The sequence below is a fragment of the Phaethon aethereus genome, assembly GCF_964289735.1.
Source record: "Phaethon aethereus genome assembly, chromosome: 2".
NCBI lineage: Eukaryota > Metazoa > Chordata > Aves > Phaethontiformes > Phaethontidae > Phaethon > Phaethon aethereus.
Window position 1 is genome coordinate 12889894 of NC_138582.1, and position 27061 is coordinate 12916954.

A 27061-nucleotide genomic window follows, 5' to 3' on the forward strand; every position below is an offset into this window, starting at 1 on the left:
ATGGTTGATTTTCTAGCTGAAAACAATCTCTGTGGTCAGGCTATTCTTCGGATTGTCTCCTGTGGAAATGCCATCATTGCAGAACTTCTGAGACTTTCTGAATTTATTCCTGGTGTTTTCAGGCTAAAGGACAAGGCTGATCAACAGAAGTATGGGGATATCATATTTGATTTCAGTTATTTTAAGGTAAATCCTTTTCTTTTATTGTTAAACTTCTTAAAGCATTGCATGAGGGTGCTTCAGGTTATGAAACAGCCATTCCTGAATATTGTGTTTATTACTGGCATTCTTCAGAATTGACTATCATGGCTTCTTACTTGCTTTAGTTTTTTACCAAAAATTCACCAAACTGAGATAGCTCTTGGGATATGCTTGCATGCTAACGTTCCACATCTGGGCTGTCTTGTATTTTATATACTTCTGATCACACTCGGCCTCATCTTACTCATTTCAGTGAGCAGAAACAGTCTATGGAAGGCTCTGTGCTTAGACCCCTAGGCAGAATTTAAGTATAACCGGTACCTGCACTGAGAAGGAGTATCAGGGCAAAAAGGGGGTGGCAGTTTTTTAAGTGCATTCAAGAGGAGTCCTGGCTACACCTTTCAAAATGTTTGATGAGTCATCTGGCCTGTGAACTTTGATTGATGCTGATTATATAAAACTTGAGTATTAGATTCTGGTGGTATTATTATTTTTATTATATTTATTCACATTAAATTATACTTTCACCAGCAGGTTCTGAGCCTGTGCAGTTGGTTGTTTTCCTCTGGAGCAGTACTGTGGGCAGTATGCCCATCTTCCTTTGGTTATCTGTAGCTTATTCTTTGCAGCCCTGAAAACTGCTTTCTGCTTTCCTGTTTGACAGTACTGTGATTGTTCATTCACTGGACTTGTCACATGTCCTGAATAAACAAATAAATCAAAGAGTAGTGTCCATGAAAAGCCCTTATTTCCCTTACAAAATTAAGTTTCTTGCAGTACCTATTTCCCTTTGTCATTCTACAGCATGATTAAGACGGAACTACAGACACTATCTCATCTGACTTCATCTGGATTGTACAATACAAGAAGTGGTAATAATAAAGCAAAGGGACTTTTTTTTTTCAGTAAGAATTGTAAATCTCAAGCACTAACTGTGAGCTTTGGGCACTGAAAACTCTGAGCACAAATTATTTCTCAGATACCTTCAGATCTAAGTGCTTGCTAGAAGTCTTTTTTTACATAAATTACTTGAAAATTTAAAAGCAGATGGGTATAATTGATGTGAAATACAATTATCCCTGAAATTGTAAGACTTTTGAATGTTAAGGAAGCATAGCAGTGCTGCTGCTTTTCAGAGTAATCACCCCAAAATCCATGAAAGACAATACTTATGAAGCAGAGATTAGTGAATTTACAGATACTTTCACTGCAAATGCAGTGTATTCTGTATTCATGATGCTTAGAATTACCTAATGAGAAGAGATTTGAGATTTTGAAAATATATGCCATTTACTTTGCATCTTAACTTCATAGGCAGTCTGGGGCCTGCTTTTATTTTTGTTTTATGTAGGTATTTCACATAAAAAGACAAGCAGAAGAGCATTTTTTAAAACACACAAAAATTGCCAGCTGGCTATTAAGCTTGATACTTTGTTTTAACTCTGTTTGAAGTGATTTTTATGGAGTTCGTGGCAACTAAATCCTTTTAAGCCATTAGTTCATGCTGTCGTAAGTGGTGTGTGGAATGGCAACAGTATTTTCGAATAAATGTTAATAATGTTTTCAATTGAACATTAATGGTATTTTCATTTACATGATGATCGTAAGACCAAACGGTGGTTATGGGAAATGTTGACAGTGGTAAATGGTTAGAAAAGTTTGTAGCATTGCTTTAAGGAAGTCAGGCTCTTCATCCCAACCCTTTTTCCCCCACAGTTGTTAATGACATAGTTTCTGCATTAATTTGAGGGACTAGCGCTGAGCTGGATCCAGAGTCTGTTTAAAAAAACAAAACAAAACAGGCCTAATACTTTCAAGCCGTTTAAATGTATAAGGTACTAAGCTTTGTGAGGCCTCAATGTTATGATTTCTAGCTGAGAAATCAATCAGATCAAATGTGTAAAGGAAAAATTCCAGCAGGGAGATGGTTAGCACAACAAAAAGCACACAGTGGCTTCAGATGCATCGTGGCATTACCCAAAGCATTAACTCTTCTTTTCCATTGGTTACTAGGATAAATGATATTTAAAATAATTGCAGATTGTAACAAAGTGTAAAACTCATCTTTATGGAATCAATGTTCAATCATAAAGCAGCTTGGAAAACTACAGATCCTTGTTTTAGTAAGAAAGATTAATTCTGATGTTGTGTGCACAGTGGTGGTTGTACGTGCTCTGTGTCCCACTGAAGACAGCTCAAATAGAGGTCCAAGTCAGATATTGAATATTAATTTCTTTTCTTAGGGGCCTGAGACATGTGAAGGCAAACTGGAAGCCAAACCTGAGTTACTGGATTTAGATGAAGAATTTCGTGAAAATAACATTGAAATTTTGACAAGATTTTATCTAGCTTTTCAGAGTGTACATAAATACATTGTAGATTTAAACAGGTACGGTATCTTAAATACATACGAATTTTCTTAAAGGCTAGATTACTTAGTCTTAATAATGAGAAGCTCTTTCCTTAGAGACCCAATACACTCACTGTTAGAGCATATTCATGTGCGCCTGGAAACCTGGATTGCTGGAGTGAGCTCTAACTTTTACTCCTACTGTTGCTTACCAACTTAATATATGACGTGAAAACATTTAACTTCTCTACCTCATTTCCTCAGTTGTAATTGTAAATACTGTTACTGGAAAATCCTTTAATAGGAAGAAAACTTCATCGAGATGAACATACTCTATTTCTAGCTCTACTTTCCAAATTGCAATTGAGATACATTTATGGTATTTCCAGGAGATATTTTTGAGGTAACTTGAAAATGACAATTTCACTAAATTTTGGAGTATAAGCCTTCACAGTACTTTAGAGTATCCTCTCGTGTCTTTCACATACACCATCAGGATATGGTAGGAGGCTTTTGCCAACTGGTTGTCTCTAGCCTCTTACTTCATAGTAGAGCATCTCTTCTGAAAAACTCCATGCTGCTTGTACTATGGAAATGTTCTGATGTGTCTTTTGACTTTCTGAGCAAATTGGCCAATTGAGTTCTGAGGATATATGATTTGAGAGCAAAATAGTCAATGACCATTTGTTATCGTTCCTAGATATTTAGATGACCTCAATGAAGGAATCTACATTCAGCAAACGTTAGAAACAGTCCTCCTTAATGAAGATGGAAAACAGCTTCTAGTAAGTATTGAACAGTTTTGTAACAGTAGAAAATGAACCAACTAGTTTAGTGCCAAACTAGACAAAGATTTAGACTTACTGAATACATGGAAATGCTATGATTCACTTTTAGGAGGACAAAGACCAAAAATGTACAGCCCGCCTTTTTTCATATTGTATTGACTACATAGTTGACGTTGGGTTAGTTTGCCAGTACATGTTTGTTTTTACATGTTACTACAAAATGGTATTTATGTGATTTCTTCCCTTCATTCCTTCTTCTAAACAGTGTGAAGCACTCTATTTATATGGAGTCATGCTACTGGTCATTGACCAGAAGATTGAAGGAGAAGTCAGAGAACGAATGTTGGTTTCCTACTACAGATACAGGTAATGTATATTGGTTTTCAGAAGCACTCGAGGCTGAAAGGATCTAACATGCAGTAGATTCAGTTAACTAGGTTATTGAATTAAGATAAATGGAAATATCAGCAACTTTTTGACTGTCTGACCATGTAGATAGACTAATAATTCTGCCGAGCTCTCTGCATGTTAATAGAACTCCTTGCATTAGCTGGTTTTCCAGATCTAGCTGCAAAACTGGAGCAACAGATTTTTCATGCTGTCACAATAGAAATTTTAGGTCTACTGACAAATAAACTTCCAGCTAATGCTTTAATGTTGCATGTTCCAGCTATGAAAGTGTCACAGGTTCCCAAATGTGTGAGCAAATCTTGGTGAAAAGTCCTGAGTATCTCAACAACAAATATATTGCTTTTGTAGTTACAGTGCTTGATTAGTCAAATCAATAATGAGTTTCCAGGGTAGGTTGACAGCATCATTGTATGACAGTTAGGGTATCAGTGCAAATCCTTTCACGCATATAAAAAAAGGAGGTATCCTGTTCCTATGCTACTTTGACTATGTTTATACCTCTCTGTATATAATGAGAGAGGATTCCTTAACTCTGGAATGCAGAAGTGTATCAACAAGGGGAATTCAGAAATGGGGAGGAAAATAGAAGAAGGAAAAAAAAAAAAAAAAAAAAACCAAACAACCCAGAACTCCTGCTCTGGATATAAAGCTACTTGTTTCTGTTCCTGAATAAAGTTCATTTTTATGTTTGAGCTTTGTGTGCTTCTCTGGGATTCCAGTATGGACGTTACCAGTTATGGTGAACATTATATTCATGGAGTAAACAACCAAAAATCTCCCAGACCTTAGTATCTGCTCCTTTTCTTGGAGAAAAGGCATGGTTACAACAGGAAGGATAAGAGAAAATGGTTAGGTGATACAGCTCAATTTTTGTTCCTGTCTTTTGTAAAACAGTGCAGCCCGATCCTCTGCTGATTCCAATTTAGATGATATCTGTAAATTGCTTCGAAGCACTGGATACTCGAGTCAACCTGGAGCTAAAAGACCTCCAAACTACCCTGAGAGTTACTTCAGCAGGGTACCCATAAGTGAAACATTCATTAGCATGGTTATTGGCCGCTTACGGTCAGATGACATTTATAACCAGGTAAGTTACTGTGAGATAAAAAGAGGGATCTAAAACTGAATATAAAATGGTTTCTCACGTTAGTTACTCAACCTTGAAGCCCAGAAAAAAATAAATCACAGAATCATGGTGGAAGAGACCTCTTGAGATCATCTAGTCCAACACCCTGGCTCAAGCAGGGTCAGCTAGAGTGGATTGTCCAGGATTGCGTCCAGTTGGGTTTTGAGTATCTCCAGAGGTGCAGACTGCAGAACCTCTCTGGGCAACCTACCCCAGTGTTTGACCAACCTCACAGTAAAAAAATAACTTTTTTATTTAATGTCTTTAAATCATAAATGATTGGCCACTCAATATCTCTAATTGCTTCAGAGTTCCCATTCTTTTAGTTACTGCAAAAAGATACATCATCCCTTAGTAGACAGTGTATTTAAAAACGAACACTAGGATCACAGTTCCTAACTATGACAATTGTATTAATAAAAGAAAACAAGAATTGAAGCAAAGTATGAATAATTGCTGCTATATTTACAGTCTTTTCTAACATTACTCCTTTGAGTAATATTAGATGATCTTTAACAGTGTTTGCTTTTGAGCAGCTTTCAGTCTTTAGCATGGACAAGCAATCTTCTTTCTGTCATTATTGGCACACTTTTAGTGAATCCTGGATAACTGAAGCAGTTTATACATGCCAGAAAACCAGCATCTGAAGATTAATGAATGATTTTAAGAAATAAACAAAGACTTAAGTCTTTAGGCAGGAGTAATAATTTAAAAGTAGGGACCTTATCAAAAACACTTTCATACTATTGGCAGACATATTAACCTTCAAAGGGGAAAAAATGCCTTTTCAGGTACTGCGCTGTAAGAATTTTTTAAGATGTGCAGAGTTCTAGAAACAAAAAAAGAGAATTTAGCAAGTTGGAAGAGAACCCAGTTTATGACATAATCTATGTCTCTGATAGGAAGCTGAAGTGTTTGTGAGACTATGCTCTTGTAAAGTACTTAACCTGGAAGTCTTACTTAAATCAGCTGATATTTTGTATCAAAATTCCTTTTGTTTATATAATATTGTTGGTTTATTGCCTTTGCGTTAAAATAACATCACACATTGTGATTTTGTAGTGCTTAGAGTTTATAATGAAAATCATTGATGTTTCTATACAAAGCATGATTATAACCTGTGTACCTTTTCCAAATGTAGTACAAAAAGTAAGGTAGAAATCTTCAGCTCAACCCAAACTGGATATACAGCCTGTTTTACTAAATTATGTCTGAGGTGTTACCTCCTTTGATACTTGCGGCTCATTCTTGATGGCAGTAGGCAGAAGCCTCCTGATTTTTCTTGCTAGCCTGAACACTTAACCTAGTAAAATAAACAAAAAAAAAAAAAAAAAGGAAAAATAGAATGTTACTAAATAAAAACAGAGAATGGTTTTCCTAATGGCAAATCATTATGTCTTGTTGAATATGATTTTAATGCCAACCTTTTTTGTTAGCATGGAGGTCTTTTAATATGTTATAATATGTTTTAAATGAAAATTCGATTGATAATTTGAATCTTTTTGATCTTGCTGGTACGTGGAATTGGTAAATAATTAAATTATCTGCATCCTAATTGCCTATTACTTCAGTTAAATGAATCCTCGTTTCTGTCTGAGATGAACTAAACATACCCAGTTGTTACGAAATACTTATTTCTAACTCTGCTCTTTTCAACTCATCTTAAACAATTTGTATCATGCCTCCTTTGACTCATTTACAGCATAATAATATCTTACTATGTCCTGTTAAAGTTAGCAAGTATCTACAGGGGCAACTTTTATATTTTGTAAAATGACATCTGGTAAATATGCTGCATGTGTAAGCATGTCCAGCTTACCCACATAATCCTTCTTACCTCCTAGTGTCTATATACTGTACACTTAATGTGCCCCATAATGTTTGCAAGTGGTTTATGTTGCATGATATTATGTTCAGTTTTGTTCCCTTTTCCTAGGTTTCGGCATATCCATTACCAGAACACCGCAGCACTGCCCTGGCTACTCAGGCTGCTATGCTTTATGTGATACTGTATTTTGACCCTTCTATTCTTCACACTCAACAAGCAAAAATGAGAGAGATAGTGGATAAATACTTTCCAGATAATTGGGTAAAAATTAATTCCTTTTTAAAACTGTTCCCTGGATTTAATGTTATAGGAACAATTTAGCTTATTTTTACAGTATGCATTATATAGAAAATAATAAAGTCCTAAAACTAGAATAGATTATTCTCTGGGGAAATTTTACTTTGTTCAGAGTGAAGCAGTCTGAGTCAAAGCTTCTGGATAAGCATGGAAGGCTATCCTTTGAAAGTATCAATTATAATCTTAAATGCTTAAATCAGCTACACTCTAGGACCATTATGATAAAGTGAATCATAGAAAAATGTGGGCTGGGAGGTATTACAGGCATCTTCTAGTCCAGCCTTCTCCACAAAGCAGGGCTAACTTCAAAGTTAAATCATGCTGTTCAGGCCTTGTCCAGGTAGTTTTGAAAATACCTAAAATACCCTACAGCCTCTGTGGGCACCTGTGGCTGTTCTTAATCACTCCCATGGTGAAGAATTTCTTCCTTATGTACAGCTGGAGTTTCCCTTGTTGTAGCTTGTAACTGTTGCCTCTTGTCTTTTCATTGTGCATCTCTGAGATGGGTCTGGCTCTGTCTTATTCATAACATCCCTTTAGACAGTGGAAGACCACAGTCAGATCCCTTAGTCATCTTTCTCCCAGCTTGAGCAAATCCAGCTCCCATAGCCTTTCCTTACATAGTGGGTCTCGTAAGTCTCGTAGTGGCCTTCTATTTGATTCATTCCAGTTTGTCCATGTCTGTCTCATACTGAGGAGCCCAAATCTGGACACATTACTCTAAATGGGACCTCATGAGCGCTGACTAGATGGAAATAATCACTTCCCTCAATCTGCTGGCTGCAGTCTGGCTGCCATAGCTTAGTGTATGCTTACTCTTGGTTGTCATAAGGCTGCATGTCTGATTCATGTTCCGTTTGTCCACCAGGACACTTAGGTCCTTTTCTGCATGATTGTTACATAGGCAGTCAGTTCCCAGATTGTGCTGTTGCAAGGGTTTGGTTTTGTCCAAGTACAGGACTTCATATTTATCATTATTGAACTTCATGTGGCTTCTGCTGGTGAATTCTACCAGCTTGTCAGGGATGCTCTGGATGGCAGTCTTGCACTCCAACAAATCCCCCCACACTGATGTTATCTGAAAAGTTGTTTAAGGATTCATTCCTTGCCATTGTCCAAATAACTTAGAAGCAAAACCTGTCGCTCTGTGCAATTCTCTAGACCTTTTCAGACGCAGTGATCAAAATGGAATTACTACGTGTCTCCGTATTGAGATTTAGGTTTTCCATCCAGAAGCCCTGGTCTGCAAAAAATGCTGCTGAAATAGGCTGGCATGTAACAATAGAGTTCCCAGGTAGTCTATATCAAAAGGAATCAGACTTAACAAAGAAACTATAAATTAATTTGTGTATCTCTGTTGGTTTCAATTTGTATTTTTCTGTACCATAAGTGGAACAGTAAAGAAAGGAGGGGAAGGAACTGTAGTAGCTGGCTATTCTAATAGACATTACAACCCATCAGTTTCTGAAAAATTGCAAGCTTCTTTTAGAAATGAGAACTTGACATTGTGAATTTTTGATTATGCCAGCGTTTTTATTCACTTGACTTCATAGTACAAACTGTTGTTCTAAGACAACACCTACGTTCTTGTGATCAGGTATGGATGAGTTAGCGACATCGTACGGAATACTTGACTCTTAAGCTGGTTTCAAATGATTGTTAGAAGTTGAAGTGTAGCCTTTTGAGGAACTGTCATCTACAGGAAATAATGAGCTTCACTTCAACAATATGAGGGATCTTCATGTCAGCAGACAAGTATCCCATTTGCGTTTACTGGCTTCCTTTTTGATACTGTCAGAAGAGCTCAAAGGCTGTCAGCGTCCCCCTAGATGTGATCCCTCCTGTATGGCGGAATATTGGAGCAATAGTGTGACAAAGCTTATAATGCCAGAGCTCTGTATATCCTTCATCTGTCAGTAACCCAAGGCTTCCATTTTTAATCAAGTATCTTACAACCACAATTCTGTACTTTTAATCACACTTAAACTTGGGATAGGTGTCTGAAATGAGTTCCTCTTCGCTCCTTAAAAATCACAGCGTGGCATCATAATTTTGTTCTGTTTGTGTTCACTATATAAGATTCATGACATTTCAGTTTGGTCCTTTGGGCATTCTCAGAGTAGGATTCATTCAGATCATCCACCCCCAATCATAGTTGTTTCCCTGAGGTATTCAACTGAAATGACAGTTGCTTTCATCAGTCTTCTGCATAGCATCATGGAAATGAAAAAGAAGTCATAAATTCATGGTGAAAAAAATAGAGGTTAAGAATCGTACATAGTGACTGAAGGAACTGTCAACTTGTTTTCAGAACTAAGCCTCTAATTAACTGTATGCCTTTTATTTCAAAGTCTTCTTACTCCTTGATTTCCAAAGGTAGTAGGGCAAAAAGTACAGCTACTGAAAAAGTTCAGTTATATCTATACCCACAGCATATCATCTTCTACTCATTTTGCTAAATGAAAAGTATGTCTTTTTCTTAAGAAAAATATAAATGCAACTTCTTGTTTTCTGCTTCCAATCTTAGGTTATTAGCATTTACATGGGAATCACTGTAAATCTAGCAGAAGCATGGGAACCCTACAAAGCTGCTAAAACTGCCCTCAACTACACGCTGGATCTTTCAAACGTCAAAGAGCAGGTACGTAAGCCAGAGTTAAGTATTTTTAGCAAGACTGAAGCTGTGTGGGCATCTCAAGTATGTTACATGACATCAATAATGCATGGGCCTTTTTTCTTGCATACAATTATTTGCATTACATGTAAGTACAATACTTTGAGTACATAACTTTGAGTTAAAAATACTTCAGAGTTTTGAAATCTGGAATCAGAGCACTGCTTGTTTCACCTCCTCTTGCAGTGTTTCTTTCCCCTAAAAGTTTCAGGGTTGTGATTTTACTGAATAGGTGTCACTCATCACCATGTTGTTCACTTTTGGGATGTCTTTAGCTGACTATAGTGTTTGGTCTTTCTTAGATAACAGTTTTAGAAGTTACATATTTATGCTGACAGAATGTGGCACTCAGTTTTAAATGGGGCCTCCCAAATTAAATAATAATATGGAGAAAGCATCTGATTTAAAAGAATGATACCAGAATGTTGTATGATGCAATGCAGTTAGTTCTTTTTATGTGAAATCATTTTTTCCATGCCTAAAAAGCAGTGAGTAATATTGGATTGGTTGATTGTTTGCCCAGTCAACAAATCAGTTGACTGATAATAGCTAAATGCCTCCTTAGCATCTGACCCCAGTGTTCAGGAAAGAACACACAGAAGTGTCTAGTTAGGAGAACCGTACTATGTATGTCTAGTAAACTTAGGGAGTATGAACAGACATTTTTCCTTAGTCTTTAGTGAAGAAGTTCAGTAAGTAGAACTGACATTTAGTTCATCATATTTTGGAACAGATTGTTATTGTTGTTTTTTCTCATTAGGCAACAAAATATTAGTACCATATTTTAGGAATGATTTCTAGAGACTACATAAGTGAACATAGGCAGTTTACAACTCTGCATTTTTGAAACATTATGCTGCCTGTGGTAGGATCTTTGCTTTAAAATTTAGCTTGTGCCCTTTGTCATGCAGTTGCAGTGTATGATATCGCCTACTAGAATGATAATTTTTATAGCACTTTTTTTATCCATGTGCCCTTTAAGTTCTCAGGAAGCCAGTGTCACATTGTACAAGATGTATTCCATTTGAGGCAAGGAGTATATTGACGCAAGGTTTGTATATTTTAAGGCAAGCAGATACGCTGCAGTCACTGAGCGAGTGCACACTCAGGTGCAGCAGTTTCTCAAAGAGGGCTGTCTAAGGGAAGAGCTGGTGCTGGACAATATTCCCAGGCTGCTGAATTGCCTGCGAGACTGCAATGTAGCAATCCGCTGGCTGATGCTTCACACTGCAGACACAGGTAAGACTTCGTGCTAGACTTTTATTATAGAGCTGTCAGTCCTGCTATACTGGTGCTTCATGTTAGGTCCCGACGGAAGTTCAGTGTGTGCTGCTTCAATAGCTTGTTCAGCTGTTCTTTTACTAACCGTTTCCTAAAGTCTTCGACTGAAACAGCATAAATGCATTTCCTTAATTCTTGCAAGCTAGGCAGAGATATAAAAAGTAGTATGCGAAGTCATGATCCTGTTGAATACTACTCTGCAGAAAAAGTCTGGGGACTTTATCTTTTTCTGCCTTATCACTTAAAGCATCATTCTGAGAGTTTTACCTACCACCAAAAGGAAAGCAGTACCCAACTTTTTAATATCTTAGTAATTAATAGTTTAAAACCAAGGTTTTTATTCTGTTGAACTGAAATTCAGCTAAAACTGTTGAATAATGTCTCTGACATGAGTTTAGGTTTGCAAACCTGCTTATTTAGACATTCTCCTGGTTGAATGCTTGTGCTGTCTTTGGGACTTCTTGGTATATGAGAGGGTTCTTTTACACCTCTATGCATCTTCTGTAACAGTTGCAGAAATGTTCATCTCTGGACTTCTCAGTCAGGTGTACTAAATTCACATTTAGTTTGCAGAAGCCAATAGAAGAGTTTTAAGAAGGCTGAAGCATCACAGAAGCCTTAATTATTTCCTATTCTAAGGAAGGGTTGTACAAGTGTGATGAGGCCCATGCAAATAGAGAACAAGTGGAGACTTACATACAGAACAAAATGTTTCTGCTTTCAAGCTATTAAAAAAAGTTTATTTACAAAGATTGAAAAGCTTGGCCAAATTCTGTAACAGTGGAGAAATGTTGTCTTTCGATTTTCAGCTTGTGATCCAAATAACAAACGTCTCCGCCAGATAAAGGATCAAATTCTTACAGACTCAAGGTACAATCCCAGGATCCTTTTCCAGCTGCTTCTGGACACAGCTCAGTTTGAATTCATTTTGAAAGAGGTAATGTGCTGCTGCCTTCTTCAGCGTTTTCCCCTGAATGGCAGAACAGAGCTGAAGACTTGAATAGTAGTACACTTATCACACAGTCCACTTACAGAAAGAACGATTATTTTGATTTGTTAATTGTGAGTTTTCTATAGAATATTACAAACTGCCTGTTGCTTGGAAGTGACTTTTGCAGTCTTCTCAATAATTGACAGTTTTCATTCTTATCCAAGGTGTTTATATTTACTCAAGAATTTTGCATGAACCTCTTTATAACAGGCATAATAAAATCTGTTGAGTAGCTGCATAATTTTTTGTCCTGCCATACTTCTCTTTTTCTGGCTTTCTTTTAAACAGAGACGAAAGCCTATGTATGTTGAGGATAAGCTGCTAAGAAAACTCTTACACCTATGTATGAAATTCTGCCATATCTAAAAGATTCGCTATTAATGCTCTGGTGTTAACCTGGTGGAATATATGAGAGTATGCCTAACTTCAAGTATATGATTTTTTGAATTGGGTTTCTCTGTATAGGCTGAGATGACTATGTGAAGTATAAGTCAGCATTAGACCAGAGTCTTCTAGGATCTCTAAGCTAAAAAACATACGGGTTATTTTTATAAGAAGTGACTAAAAACCAACAATATCTGCATCATACTGTTTTTTAAAATTCAGTTAATTTCTATCACTGTATGTCCATCACACTGGCTCTATTTCTCAATGTTTTTAATTTTGTATTTAATATTCTGGCAAGATCTTGAAGTTATGTAGTAATCACTGTAAGTCAATTCCATCTGGTTTCAGTATTTTATTTCATCTGTTGTAGTATGCCTTCTTTCCAGCTTTGCAAACCAAATGCTTTGTTTTTCAATAGATGTTCAAGCAAATGCTGTCAGAAAAACAAACAAAATGGGAGAACTATAAGAAAGAGGGATCTGAAAGGATGACTGAGCTTGCTGATGTCTTCTCAGGAGTTAAACCTCTTACTAGAGTGGAGAAAAACGGTGATTATTAAAAACTAAACTGGGGAAAAAAGTAATCTTGGTTTTTATTTCTAAGCTGATACCCAAAAAAAAATACATGAGGCTAATAGTGATAATAAGAGAAATTTCCATGTCCCTCAGCTAACACAGAGGTCTCTTACATGCTGTCCTGTTCAGGCTTTCTGCATATATTCCATACGTAATCCATATTTAATTACCTAATATTTAGATGGCCATATTTTTAAAATATATTTTTTATCATTTTATTTAGATATGCCAGGTAAGATTATGAAATGCCAGTTCACTTTTCTGTGTATAATGGAGTTCACGTTACTGTGTTCTATGTACAAAGGAGTGTGAAGATCATGCCCATTAAACATGGGCATGGTTTAACCTCTCCTCTCACTCTTTCCCTAGTTGTAACCTGGATTTCTGTTATATCAGCATTTTTTCAAACCTTTTATTTCTTGTCTGCACTGAGTGATATTCTCCAAGGACCTAAAAGCACTGAAGCTGTATTTATTTCCAAATCCCTTGCTATGTTTTTTGAAACATCTTTTTTTTTTTTTTTTCCTTGAACTGGTATAAGAGTAAGAATTGTCAATCATTCTCTCATTTGATCAGGAACACTGCATAAAGTGTCAATGTAAGGGCAACATTTGTGATCAATCAAGAACAACAAAACTTGGAATACAGGCAATTTTCTTACTTGCTTCCATTTAAAAGCAGAATTACTTTACTGACATGTTTCCCTTTATCTTTTTGTTGTCAGCAAACTTGCAGCTAAAACATAGAAATTGCAACTGCCAAGGCAATTAACATTATAAAACTGTTCATAAACCACAAATTTATGATTTAAAGGGCTTTATCTTCATATAGATTTTATAATGCCCATTTGTGTTGGTAGTTGTTTTTTTTTAATGTTGTATGTGAAACTTAGCATTTGTCCTTTTACATGTTTACATTTTGAAAGACTAGCAATGTAAGAGTAAGATGAAGACTTTTTAAATAATCACCTACATGTGTAGCTGTTTTGTTTGTTTGTTTCTTTGCTTTGACTAGCAAGTTCTCCATGTCTTTGTTGCTTATCATACATGCAAAGATTTGATTAATTTTTTCTTGTTCTTACATAGAAAATCTTCAGGCTTGGTTCAGAGAAATCTCCAAGCAAATAATGTCTCTAAACTATGATGATTCCACTGCAGCAGGCAGAAAAACTGTGCAGCTAATACAGGCACTGGAGGAGGTATTGCAAAGAAATTTTGAGATAAATGACCTCATCCTTTTGGAAAAAAGCATTTGATACACATGCACTGACTTCCAATAGAGGAGTTACAAAAACAGATCTGCATTTTAATAACTGTTTAAGTCTGTAGATCTTTGCAGGTTTATATATACAGTCAGCAGGACTTGCTTATAGACTTTGTGATGGTAAAATACAGGATATAGCGTGAAAAATCATGCCACCTGCAGCTGAGGATGAGTGGGGCTTTTCAAAGAAATTAATTCAGGATTAAACATTATTTGGCAACATTACTTATTTTATTAGAAATTCTGAAAATAAATTAATTTGAATCTAGAGAGGATAATTTGAAAGGCAAAATAAAAATATCCGTATTTGTTATATGTATATTTCTTCTACTTCCAGGGTATAAAAGAATACTCAGTATGGTGTTTCACAATACACCTCCTCGAGTAACTTTGTGATAAAGTAGGCCTGGATTTTTTAAGTGTCTTACTGTAATAACATCCTGAAGAAATATGTCGTTTTACTGTTTCTATTTGTATAATTGTTTCTATTTGTATTGCTGTCCTTAAAGATGAACAGAAAAAAAAAAAAAGGATTGTTTTATAGGGCTGGTTTGTTTGTTTTTTAAATACAGGTCCAAGAGTTTCACCAGCTGGAAACTAACCTGCAGGTTTGCCAGTTTCTGGCTGACACCCGCAAATTTCTCCATCAGATGATCCGAACTATCAACATTAAAGAAGAAGTCTTGATCACCATGCAGATAGTTGGTGATCTTTCTTATGCTTGGCAATTAATTGACAGGTATCTTAGCCGGAGCACTTTCTCCTAAGTCAGTCATCATTCATGAAACTTGTGGGAAATAGCATGCATAAGTATTATTAATACTATAAGCTTTCCAATTTAAAAACAGTCTTGAAGCCTTGTTCTATGAGTTATTGAGTATATTTTTACTCTTATCAACTTGAATAAAAATTAACAGCCATCCTTGTCATAGCTGCAGGTTAAGTGATACTGTAACTTTTTACTGTCTGTTCTGTTCTAACTATAACAATTTTGTTAAGCTTCTGTCCCCAGCCTTTAGTATTATTAAGTGTTCCCCAGAATACTGGAGTTCCTGTTTTAACCGAAAACAAACAAGGACAGACAAACGTTAGAGAACTCCTTTTCCCTGGTGATGTTTTGCTGAGCTGCTACTTCATTACCTTCACTGTTAATGCTCCGTGATGCCCTCTTGTTTTGCCCCCTTATCTTACAGGTTTTTCCTACATCTGCAGAGATACATCTATATATAGCACATACACATATATATATATATGTATATATATAGCGCCAATATCTCTTCAGACCAAAATCCTCCTTTAGTGAAGTTCTTTAGTTGTCTCCTGTGCCATTTGTAGATTACACTGATGCTGGTACATGATTTAAGAGATGAAAATAAGAGTTTCAGGGGAAGAAGCTGATTTGTTTTGTTTCTTTCCTACCCTAGCTTTACATCTATTATGCAGGAAAGCATAAGAGTCAGTCCATCTATGGTAACTAAACTCAGAGCCACTTTCCTAAAGGTAAGTATGAACAGCAGTGGATGTACTTGAATGCTGCAGGTCCACCAAAGCATTTGTTAAATAGGCCTTAAGGCTGTGAAGTCACAAGAGAGTCAAAACTTCCATTTACTAACATTTTCTGTATCCAGATTTTTTAGACTGTATTAAATTCAACTCAAGGTTAGTTTTAAAGAAAATAAAACCAAGTTACACATGTTTTTTTATGCGAGCAGTTATATTGCTTCTGTTAGGCAAGTAAGTCTCATCGTCCAGCCTCTAGTCATTACAGTTATTTGCTGGAGACATTGATGCATAGATGGGATCCTCTACATATGTATCAGAGAAGGCTGAAGGAATTACAGAAGTTGTGTTGACTGTGTCCTTTGTCTGTCATGATGAAGATGTGGTATCAGATGAAAATATTTTCTGTGGAAATAAGAATGGGAAATAGCATGGGGAGGAGTGTCAAATTACAATGAAAAAATATCTCACACAACTGGTAAGATTTCAAGAAAATTAATAAGGGGAATGTAGCATTATGGAGTATTAGACTTTTTTCACTTTTAACTTTTTTTTTTTCTGTTGGCAAACCTGATGTTTTAAGACTTCTCTTTAGGAAGAATCTAGTGCTTTGAGTTGTAGAGCCAAGTAAGAGAGTTCAAGCATGCAATTTGTATTGGAAACAGACATGTAAAGTTAACATGTTAACTTTATTTCTAGCTTGCTTCTGCTCTTGACTTGCCACTTCTCCGCATCAATCAGGCAAACAGTCCTGATCTTCTCAGTGTGTCACAGTATTATTCTGGCGAATTGGTTTCTTATGTTAGAAAGGTAGGCATTTGAAGAGATGTAATTGTCTTGTTCTGTGATTACTTTTCCTTAATTGAAGATTTATTATTTTTAATGAGAGTATACTGACTGTGTTTGTTTCTTCTCTCATTTACAAAGGTTCTACAGATAATTCCAGAAAGCATGTTTACATCTCTTCTCAAAATTATAAAGCTTCAGACTCATGATATTATTGAAGTGCCTACTCGCCTTGATAAGGACAAGCTACGAGATTATGCTCAGCTTGGACCACGATACGAGGTGCAGTTAAAATAGGCAATTCTGAGAAAGCATACCTTATAGGTGGCCAACTTCAACCTAAGTTTAAATAGGTACAGCTCCACAGAGTTATACTTTAACGGTGAAGTTGAATTTGCTGACTGAGTAAGAATTAAAATTGACTGTTATCATGGATGTACCTTAGGTTTCCTGAGGATAGATGAGTAACTTTTGCTCTTCTGTTTGTAAAAGTTTAAACTTTTGATCTTGTAGAAAAGGGAAGGAAGACTAAATATTTATAAATGAGGGTAAAGATTTTTTTATTTATTTAGGTTGGGGGGAAAAAAACCAACCTAAAAACCCGAGTCTGAAATGAAGCTCTCCACATCTGGAATGTTTGTTCCAGGAGAAGAAGGTTGAAGATAGAATAAGACAGCAGGGTTAAGCTTTTTGCTGCCCTCAAACGTGAAGACAGGGTGGAGGCACATTGATTTGATCAGATAAAGCTGCTATTGCTCATTGGCTTTTTGTAGGGTTTTTTCTGCACTGTTTTTAGTCTGGAAGAGTGAGCAAACATTTAAATTACTTGGTTTTGTTTTTAATAGAGAAAGATAAGGAGCAAAAACCTGAGTATACCAGTAACACTTTTGGCTGTCCTATTACCATTTAAGATGCCAGCTTTTTCCAGCAGTTTTTGCCAAAGTGCTTACTTGTTAGGAGTTTTATATAAAACAGGCTGTGGTCTCAGATTAAGCTGACGTTCAGACCTAAACACTAGGTTTAGACTCTTCCATTAAACTTTGTAAAGACAGTTTGTTTGAGGGGGGAAGGGGCAGGGATGGAGGAGGTGGCAGTATTCTGTAATATTTCTTTTATTTTGAGGAGGTAGAGGGGAAACTAATCATCTCGCACAAAAGCTTTTCACTTTTGATTTCTGTAGAATTGTAAGTCTGAACTATGTTGTATCTATTCTGTGTTGTAAATGTCTTAAAGGCAAAAGACTGGCTTGTCTGAACTCTGAGCTTAAGGATGCTCACCTAATAATAAAACTAAGTGAATGTGCTATTGTATTAAATCAGTGGAAATACTGAAGTGGACTCATTGCTAGCAGGAGGCTTTATTATGGAATAACTACTTCAAGCTGTGTCCCTAGCCCGTTCAAAGGTACCAACTTAGAGTTTTGTCCATGATGTTTTGTACACACATGATAAAGCAGGCTAGGTCTTTCCTCCCATAATCTCTTTAAAGTCTCTAAGGGTTACCTGTTCTTTCCTATTGGTAACATACCTATTGGGATCTAATTAAAAGAAAGATTATTATTGTGCTATAAGTAAGTCTAGAACAAGATGTAACATTGAAAGTATATCAGTGCAAATTACTTCAATCTAAAATAGGAAGCGATCACTGTGAAAGATGTGTATCTTTTTAACATAATTATTTGAATCTGTTGAATCGCTTCAATAAGTTGTACTTTCTCTTCCTATTAAAGGTTGCCAAGCTAACCCATGCAATTTCAATCTTCACTGAAGGTATCCTCATGATGAAAACTACTTTAGTTGGTATCATCAAGGTAATGTTCCATTATTCCAGTAGGAAAAAGTCGTTCAGTGACAATTAGCACTTTAGCACAGATATTTCAGCACATTAAGCAACACCCTGAGGAAAGATAAAAAGACAAGAAAAAATAAGCTTGCATACAAATTTTCAAACAGTGATACCTTGACTTGGCATTCAGATAAGAACTGTATTATTTAAGGTTGTTAAGAACCTACAGTGCTCATTGTAAATAAATTCATCAGCCTTTATTGACACTCTTTTTTCCAGTACGGGGAAAAAAAAAAGACTGCAAGCTTTTCTGAAGAGCTGTTTCTTCCCTTGGCAAAGACTGTTCTTCCTACATTAAGATACCTCTTTCAGGACCAGGAGCAAGTATTCTTGAAGAAATATACACTTCTTAATGCATACTGGCTTCTTATAATTGTACGACATTCTCAATGGATCATTAACACAGGTTGAATATGGGAATTACAAACCTTTGCCATTCAACTTAAAGGAATCATTTATTATCTTGTAGAAGTATCCAACTATTTATTCTTTTGACAAGCACGGGTAGGAGAGTGAATCTGTTAGCAGTGCTTCCCAATTCATCATAAGTACTTAATATCTTTCTTGGTACAAGCAAAATCCTTTTGTATTTTTTTATACCTTTCTGACTTCAAGAAAAAAATGTTTCTTCTACTTAGGTGGACCCAAAACAGTTACTAGAGGATGGAATAAGGAAGGAACTGGTAAAACGGGTAGCCCTAGCTCTTCATAGGGGACTCATCTTTAATCCTAGATCCAAGGTGTGTAACAGTTTGATTTGATTTTACCTTTTTATGCGTCTTGGGTTTGCTGGGACCTCTCTTACTATACGACCTTCTAGAAAATAATTTGTATTTTTCTGTGCAGATTTCCTTTTTGTAAAAAAGTACGCTTTTGGAACTTCTTAAAGGTTATTTGGAATGCCTTATTTGATGTTAAAATTAGTTTCAAACTGCTAAGAGTACATAGAATTCAAAAACATATTTGCATTCTGTTGCCAAGTATCCTATCAATTCTGAGTTCACATTTCTGTCTTTGTCTGTGACGGCTGATGACAACACATGATATGTATGAGCATAGAAAGGCAATGATAGAATAAGGATTGTGACTTCTTGTTTTCACAGAATCATTAAGGTTGGAATAGACCTTTGAGATCATCAGGTCCAATCACCAACCCAACACCACCATGCCCACTAAACCATATCCTGAAGTACCACATCTACACATTTTTTGAACGTTTCCAGGGATGGTGACTCCACCACCTCCCTGGGCAGTCTATTCCAATGCTTGACCACTCTCTCAGTGAAGAAATTTTTCCTACTATCCAATCTAAACCTCCCCTGGCACAACTTGAGGCCATTTCCTCTCATCCTAGTTACTTGGGAGAAGAGACCAACACCCACCTCGCCACAACCCCCTTTCAGGTAGTTGTAGAGCACAGTAAGGTCTCCCCTGAGCCTCTTCTCCAGACTGAAAAACCCCAGTTCCCTCAGCTGCTCCTCATAAGACTTGTTCTCCAGACCCCTCACCAGCTTCGTTGCCCTTCTTTGGACGCACTCCAGCACCTCAATGTCCTTCTTGTAGTGAGGGGCCCAAAACTGAACACAGGATTCAAGGTGTGGCCTCACCAGTGCTGAGTACAGGGGCACAATCACTTCCCTACTCCTGCTGGCCACACTATTTCTGATACAGGCGAGGCTGTTGGCCGTCTTGGCCACCTGGGCACACTGCTGGCTTATATTCAGCCAGCTGTCAACCAACACCCCCAGGTCCTTTTTGATCCTGTCCAGATTCTTGAGTCTCACAGATCAGTCAATAGTACCACTGAAGGCTAAAATAAACATTAAAAACAAGAGGAAAAAATATTTAGAAAGAATTACTTCAGATATCAAACAAACTTTGATAAATTTCTCAGTGCTTTTCAGTTCTGGCTGGAGCATAGCGAAATCCTCTAGAGGTTGTTGTGTAAAGGCATTTAGAAGCCTTTTATATTTTCTTTGTATTCTACCTGTTCACAGTTTTGTTTTATCTTTTTTTTTTCCCCCATCTGTAGCCAAGCGAACTGATGCCCAAACTGAAAGAAATGGCAGCTACAATGGATGGGTTCCATCGATCATTTGAATATATCCAGGATTATGTCAACATATATGGCTTAAAAATTTGGCAAGAGGAAGTGTCTCGTATTATTAACTACAACGTGGAACAGGAGTGCAATAACTTCTTAAGAACAAAGGTGCTAATCAAAAACAAGAACAAGTAAAAAGTTGATAAATGTCTCTATTTAGAAGTTAAAGCTTGTGACTGGTGGGGCATATGTATCCCATTGTGCACAGTCCATATTGTTGTGCCTTCAACAAAATGTGCTAACTACTGTGCGAAACATCTGCTCCCAGCTTCTTCCGAACTATTTCAGCATTCCCACTGCATTAGTTGTACATAAGAGGAAAATACCCCAAACAGAATATTTTTATCTCTTGCCAGTGAACTTGCCTCTTTCTCAAAGAAAGCAGAAAATAACTACTGAATCACAGTAGTCTATTATTAGCCGTTATAACGCAGGCTTAGAAAGAGTGCAGTAGTTACCAGCTTTTTTTGTGATATTTCACAAGTGGTGGAGTGAGTAGATCCTAAATCTAGCTTACAAAATGGCGGCTAGTCTTAGGGAGGACCAGATGGAATTAGCAGATGGAGTGTAAGTAGTTCTCTCAACCTCCCCACTTGTAGTCTTCTTTCTTTCTGTCATAAGACTCGTTCTTCTCTTTGGTTTATTCTGTTTTTATAGTGTTCTGCTGTGTGTAATTTACAATATTGTTTTACAGGGTACTACTTTTAAATTAAATAAGAGGAATAAAATTTCTAAGCGAATTAAAAACATGCAATGGTAACAGTGCAAATTACTCTAAAACTTATTTTTCAGATTCAAGACTGGCAAAGCATATACCAGTCTACTCATATTCCTATACCAAAATTCACACCTGTGGATGAATCTGTAACATTTATTGGTCGGCTTTGTAGAGAAATCCTGAGGATCACAGACCCAAAGTAAGTGTTGTGTCTATTATAGCGCCATGCATTGGATGGCTCCAATTCCACTGTATACAAACAAAGTATACAATACATAGTTTTTCCTTAGCTGTCATATCACCACCTTTATGTAGAACCAAATTTACCCAATCCATCCTGTACATTTTAAATATTAGTCTAGAAAAGTTGTGATTTTAGTCTAAGAAGGGAAGCTGTGTGTTACACAAATGGCGGAGAGAGAAACCAGGGAAGGGTGACAAAACCATTGCGGAAAGAGGAGCAACTAAACATCACCTGAGATACTTAAAGAGTCCTTCTAATCTCTGCCTGATTACTTAGATTATCACAGAAACTGTCTGCAGCTTATTCTAAAGCATTTGTTTAATTTTTCCTCAGAATCACGTGTTACATTGACCAAATGAACACCTGGTATGATATCAAAACTCATCAGGAAGTGACCAATAGTCGTCTCTTCTCAGAGATCCAAGATACTTTAGGTACCTTTGGTCTCAATGGTTTAGACAGACTGCTGTGTTTCATGATTGTAAAGGAACTGCAGGTAATTTTTGAACTTGGGTGTCTCAAAGTTGTGATGCTTTTATTGCTTAATAGCTGCTAGTGAAATAAAAAATCTGTTTTTTTTTAAATGGTAAATTGAAATGAAAAGCATTTGAAAAATGTATGTACAAACCCACAGGTAGGAATTTCAGTTGCAGATAAAAAAGTTGGTATTCTTGAATAAATGGTGCTGTGTAACACAGGGTTATGCATTACATTAAATGGTGGTTTGCAAGGAACGCCTTTTGAAGGTGTACACTTCATGTATACTCAAAAGTTGATCTCAGGTCAACATCTATTTTTTTGTCTAGATATCAACAAAGAATTAGATTGTTTGGGTCTACTATGATATAAATAAGGTGTCAGCTATATGTAATGACTTTTTACCTAATAACTCCATGTGAAACCAATTTTTTTTGCTTTCTGAGAAGAATCCAGTCCTAGCCTGGTTAAAGATTTTAAGGAAAATAAGTGTGGATGAAGACAGTTCTTCCTTGAAAATTGAATTAGATTAGTAGTTGTCTACAGTGGGTATTATATATTGATGAGGGGGATCTGCTAATTGTCCTAATGCTGATTAGCATAATACAGAAAAGCACAAAGTCTAACTACGGAATCCTCAAGTCTTCATCTGTGGAAATATTCTTTCCCTGGTCTTGTACCACCAAGTTTAAGCACAGAGTACATGCGTGAGGATTTTACTTACTTATTTCTTTCTTTTATTTAGAATTTCCTCAGTATGTTTCAGAAAAATATATTGCGTGACAGGACAGTACAGGATATCTTAAAAGCACTTATGAATGCTGTTAGCCCTCTCAAAGGAATTATAGGTAAGTGCTTACTGGTTAGGATGGAAGAAGGCCGTTGTCTTTGTACATGTGGATTTATTTCTCTTCTTACTTGTTCTTTTTGTAATGCCTCACCCTTCTCCTTTTCTCAGCAAATTCAAACAAGGTTTATTCTGCAGCAGTTGCAAAAACTCAGAAGATCTGGTCAGTATATTTAGACTCCATAATGAAGGTAGGTTTACGTGACTTGGTGACATAGAGAACTCACTCTAGGCTCTTTTGTTATATACTTTAATCTGTTTATTTTACAATGTTGTGTTATGTTGACCTGGAATTCTGTCACATCACAAGTGAAGCAGGCCTGGATTTGTGAGAGCTCCTGAGCTTTGTTTACATGGACAGCTCACACTCCAGAAAGTGCTTAGCACTGAGACTCATATGTAATAGTTCATCAAAAATGGAGTCTAGCACTAGAGATCTGATCTGGGAAGACTGAGTTAGCGCTCAGTATCAGGAGCTCTGAGACTCCCCACAGTGCCTTGTGTACATAACGTACCTAAGGCTAAAGTCTGGACCAGTGGCATTTCCTGAACTTGCCTTGTTCACACAGAAGGCAGTCTACTGTGCCAGAGATGTCAACAAGCTATACCATCAACTTTTTCTTGACTTTGTAATGATATTTTACGACCAGTGTTTTTCAGAGTGCTGTGAATGTTTGTGTATGTTACTGAAGAGCAGAGGAAGGGTCAGGGAAGGACGGGGAAAGTTGACTGCAACGAGCCTGTCTTCTTTTTTATCCCTGCCATTGCTGACCTAGAGGTCGAGGGAGAGGTGGGGAAAAGAGTACAAGCATTTTCACTTACCAGTGAAAAACAAGCAAGTAATTGGGGTTTTATACCTGTTACCTTTTTAGTGCCCTTTTCACACTGCCTGTGTTTGCTATCATGAACTAACTGTGGGCAAATCTTGAGCGCTGGGCCTGCACTGCACAGTTGGGGTCTGTCAGTTCTGACTGCAGGCAGTCTGAATTGGTGCTCTGTGACCAAAATGAGGAAGTAGCTCCAGCCGCTCTGTATGACCTACTTTGGGCAGCCCTACAAAGGCTGTTAGGTGTAACGAGGGCTTTGTGTAATCCATTTAACTATAAATTGTTGCTCATTAGCTTTTTCCTTAGTTTGACTTTATTATTCCTTCATTGCGTTCAAGTATAATGCCCCACCCTTTTTTTGTTTGTTTCTTTCAACAGGTTGGTCAGATGCAGATTTTAAGACGACAGATTACCAATGAATTAAATTATTCCTGCAGGTTTGACTCCAAGCATTTGGCTGCTGCTTTGGAAAATCTCAATAAGTAAGAAGCAAAATGTGCTGCATGTATCACTGTGAAGTTGTTATCAACTGGACAAAATGTGAATTCTGACTGTGTTCAGGTTTTTGTTGATGAGTGTTTGAATTTGAACACAACAAAAACATTACAAATAAATGACTTGGCAAGTAATTTGTATGAACGTGCTAGTGGACAGCACAGCTTCTAATTGCATTTAGTTATACCTGGATCTGAGGTCGTATTTGGATGAGAAGTGAAATGTGTGGTTCTGATTTTGAAACGAATATAATGTTTGTAAAAAGATATTCCAAAAAAGGTGGTTTACTCTTGCTTGTAACCATTTACAGGTTTTGTGTCTTGTAAGTTTTTAAATGAATATGACATGTGGCATCGTGTAGGGTTTGTTTGCAGATAATTTAAATAAGTATTTAGTAAAATCAATTTATTTTCCTTTTAGAGCAATACTGGCTGACATTGAAGCACATTATCAGAATCCATCACTACCTTATCCTAAAGAAGACAACACTCTCTTGTATGAAATCACAGCTTATCTGGAAGCAGCTGGCATTCACAATCCATTAAATAAGGTCAGGCTTACATTCTGGTGCTTGCTACAGTTTGCTTTTTCTGTTTTATTGATTATTAACTGAGAAAAAAATTAATATGTGGAAGAACTATGTTCCTCTTTTTTTTTTTTCCCCTCAGATCTACATAACAACAAAGCGTCTGCCATATTTTCCTACTGTCAACTTCCTATTTCTCATTTCCCAGTTTCCAAAACTTCAGTACAACAGAAATTTAGGTATTGTATAAGTTGTTTTTTGTCTAAATCTAATGAAAACCTATGAGAAATTATCTGTAGAGAAGATGGTAAAATTATCTGCATGGAAAATACTCTGCTTCTGACGTTAGTCCATCATGTCCAGGCAGGTTTGTTTTAATAAGGAAGCCAGATACAGTGGAGTAAGAAACAGAATCCAAACTTCCGCCTTTGTCATTTCATCCTATGCCTTAATTAATATCATTAAGCCATTTACTATGGAAGAAATGCAGTTGTTACATTAGTTTTTAACTTTCATGTGTGGTCAAGCAGAAGGGGAAGCACAACAGAAAATCTCATGGGAGTATAAGTTTGCTCCTGCTATAAAGAATATGTTCTGTTTTATAAACTTGTTGGTTTGTTGGGTTTTTTTCTGTGCAGGAGTGGTGTGCAAGCGGCCAGCTGATCAGATTGACTGGCTTCCTTTAGTTTTGGGACTCCTTACCCTGTTGAAACAGTTTCATTCAAGATACACAGAACAATTTCTGGCTCTGATCGGTCAGTTTATTCGTTCAACGATGGAACAGTGCACAAGGTATCCATGTTTTACTTTTTTCTTAAGTATCACCTCTGTGAAGAGGGCTTCAGTAGTATTATTACTGCTCTTCCAGTATGTTTTTCTAGCAGACTATATTTGACATAATAATAACAACTATATTTGGCTAAATACAAGATGAAAATACTATTTCTTTTTGTAATGGAATCACATGGTACCTAGTGGAAATGGTGTTATTTGAAGGCTGGCATTTTTATGTAATTTTATCCAAATAACTGATTGGCTAGTAAGAGTATGATCTTCATTGTGGTTTAATTTTAGCCAGAAGATACCAGAAATGCCTGCTGATGTCGTGGGTGCCCTCATGTTCCTGGAAGATTACATTCGCTACACAAAATTACCAAGAAAGGTGAGAAAGAATTCCATGTCTTCTGTATGTAGCATTGAGCAGTCCTGTTCAGATGAGCGAAATCTTGGTTTATGCTGTGGTTACCTACTAGCAGTTTGGTCACGCATATCTACTCTGGAACATGACATCATCTGTAAACAAATATCCAGAATAATAGACTCGTTAACCTTGTCCAAAAAGCAATATTGACCCTTTTTAGATGTTCTGTAAAAGATTGCGAAAAGGAAGTACAGATGAAAAATCTGTTACCTGATAGGAATGGGTCATAATGAATTCTTTTACCCTGTACAAACTACAAATTGTGTTACTTGCGTACTTTGTGTAACTATTCTTGTACTAGCCATAGTATCCTTACATAAAATCTATTTTCTAGAAAATACAGAGGGCATACAAAATATAGAAAGGTGTACTGGGTCTGGCTGAGATTTCAGCTTTGTGTGGATTTAAGAAGAGTGCTCCATTTAATCTTCAGAGAGCGCATACATTGCTGTGGGGCTTTTGGGAAGGGAAGAAATTAAATAGAAGTTCTGAGATGTTGCAGAATTAAGTAATAATAAATGTAGCAGTATTCTAAATGCAGGGCAAAAAGTAAATTAGCAAGTCTAAATTTTGGTGAAACACCGTCTCTGGTCCTTGATTTCCTTCCCTTCCCTTCCTGCCAAAGCATGGCTTCCCAGGCAGCTTGTTTATTTCACATGCAGGGGAAGTTCTGAAAGTGTGGGCTTGTAGAGAGATGTTATTTTAGGCTTAAATGCAACTTAACTGCATTTGAAGATGATAAATTATTTATATGTCATATTAAAAATAAGTCATAATCCCATTTGGCGTAGGCTGTACCTCATGACTCTCAAATAAGCCATTTCCCAGCTAATACAACTAAAAGAGAGGGAGATTCTTCCCGTTTCTCTCTTCTTCCCAGCCCACAGTGCAATGCAGTAGAAAGTCCCTGTGTCAGTCTTGCAGCTGATGTACCTGCTACCTGTGCCAGCTTCTGCTCCAGCCTGCTGCTGTGTGAGAAACAGCAGAGAGGGTGTCGACGTTCCTCCAGTCCTACACAGAACCTGTGGTCCTGGCATCTCCTTGCGGCCCAGGGCTTGCCTTACCCACCTGGCCCCGTGTTGCTCCCTGGCTTTGTGCACCAAGCAGGAACACATCGGGGAGCACATCCTAAAGCCGGGGTGGTTCAGGTCAATGGTGCTGTGTACTCGATTCATGGATTGGATACACTTGGTAATGGATGAATAGAGCATACAAATGAATAACGAAGAAAATACCTAACTGTGCCTTCCTGTTTCCCTTAGGTTGTTGAAGCACATGTGCCTAGCTTCATTTTTGATGAATTCAGAACCGTTCTATGA

The 27061-nt window shown here is 36.9% G+C and overlaps 1 protein-coding gene across 1 annotated transcript; it reads left to right on the plus strand.

Annotated features, from left to right (window-relative positions):
- Positions 1-27061, plus strand: WASHC5 (WASH complex subunit 5; the record flags this gene model as incomplete). Its single annotated transcript, XM_082014972.1, has 28 exons — positions 1-186; positions 2445-2590; positions 3252-3336; positions 3605-3705; positions 4645-4837; positions 6813-6965; positions 9529-9642; positions 10743-10914; positions 11766-11893; positions 12753-12882; positions 13995-14107; positions 14745-14911; positions 15597-15672; positions 16372-16482; positions 16600-16740; positions 18188-18268; positions 18942-19043; positions 20336-20515; positions 21200-21324; positions 21703-21865; positions 22592-22694; positions 22805-22884; positions 23899-24002; positions 24436-24565; positions 24684-24780; positions 25180-25333; positions 25616-25703; positions 27005-27061. 28 exons carry the CDS (start codon positions 1-3, stop codon positions 27059-27061), a joined length of 3480 nt encoding a protein of 1159 aa, XP_081871098.1.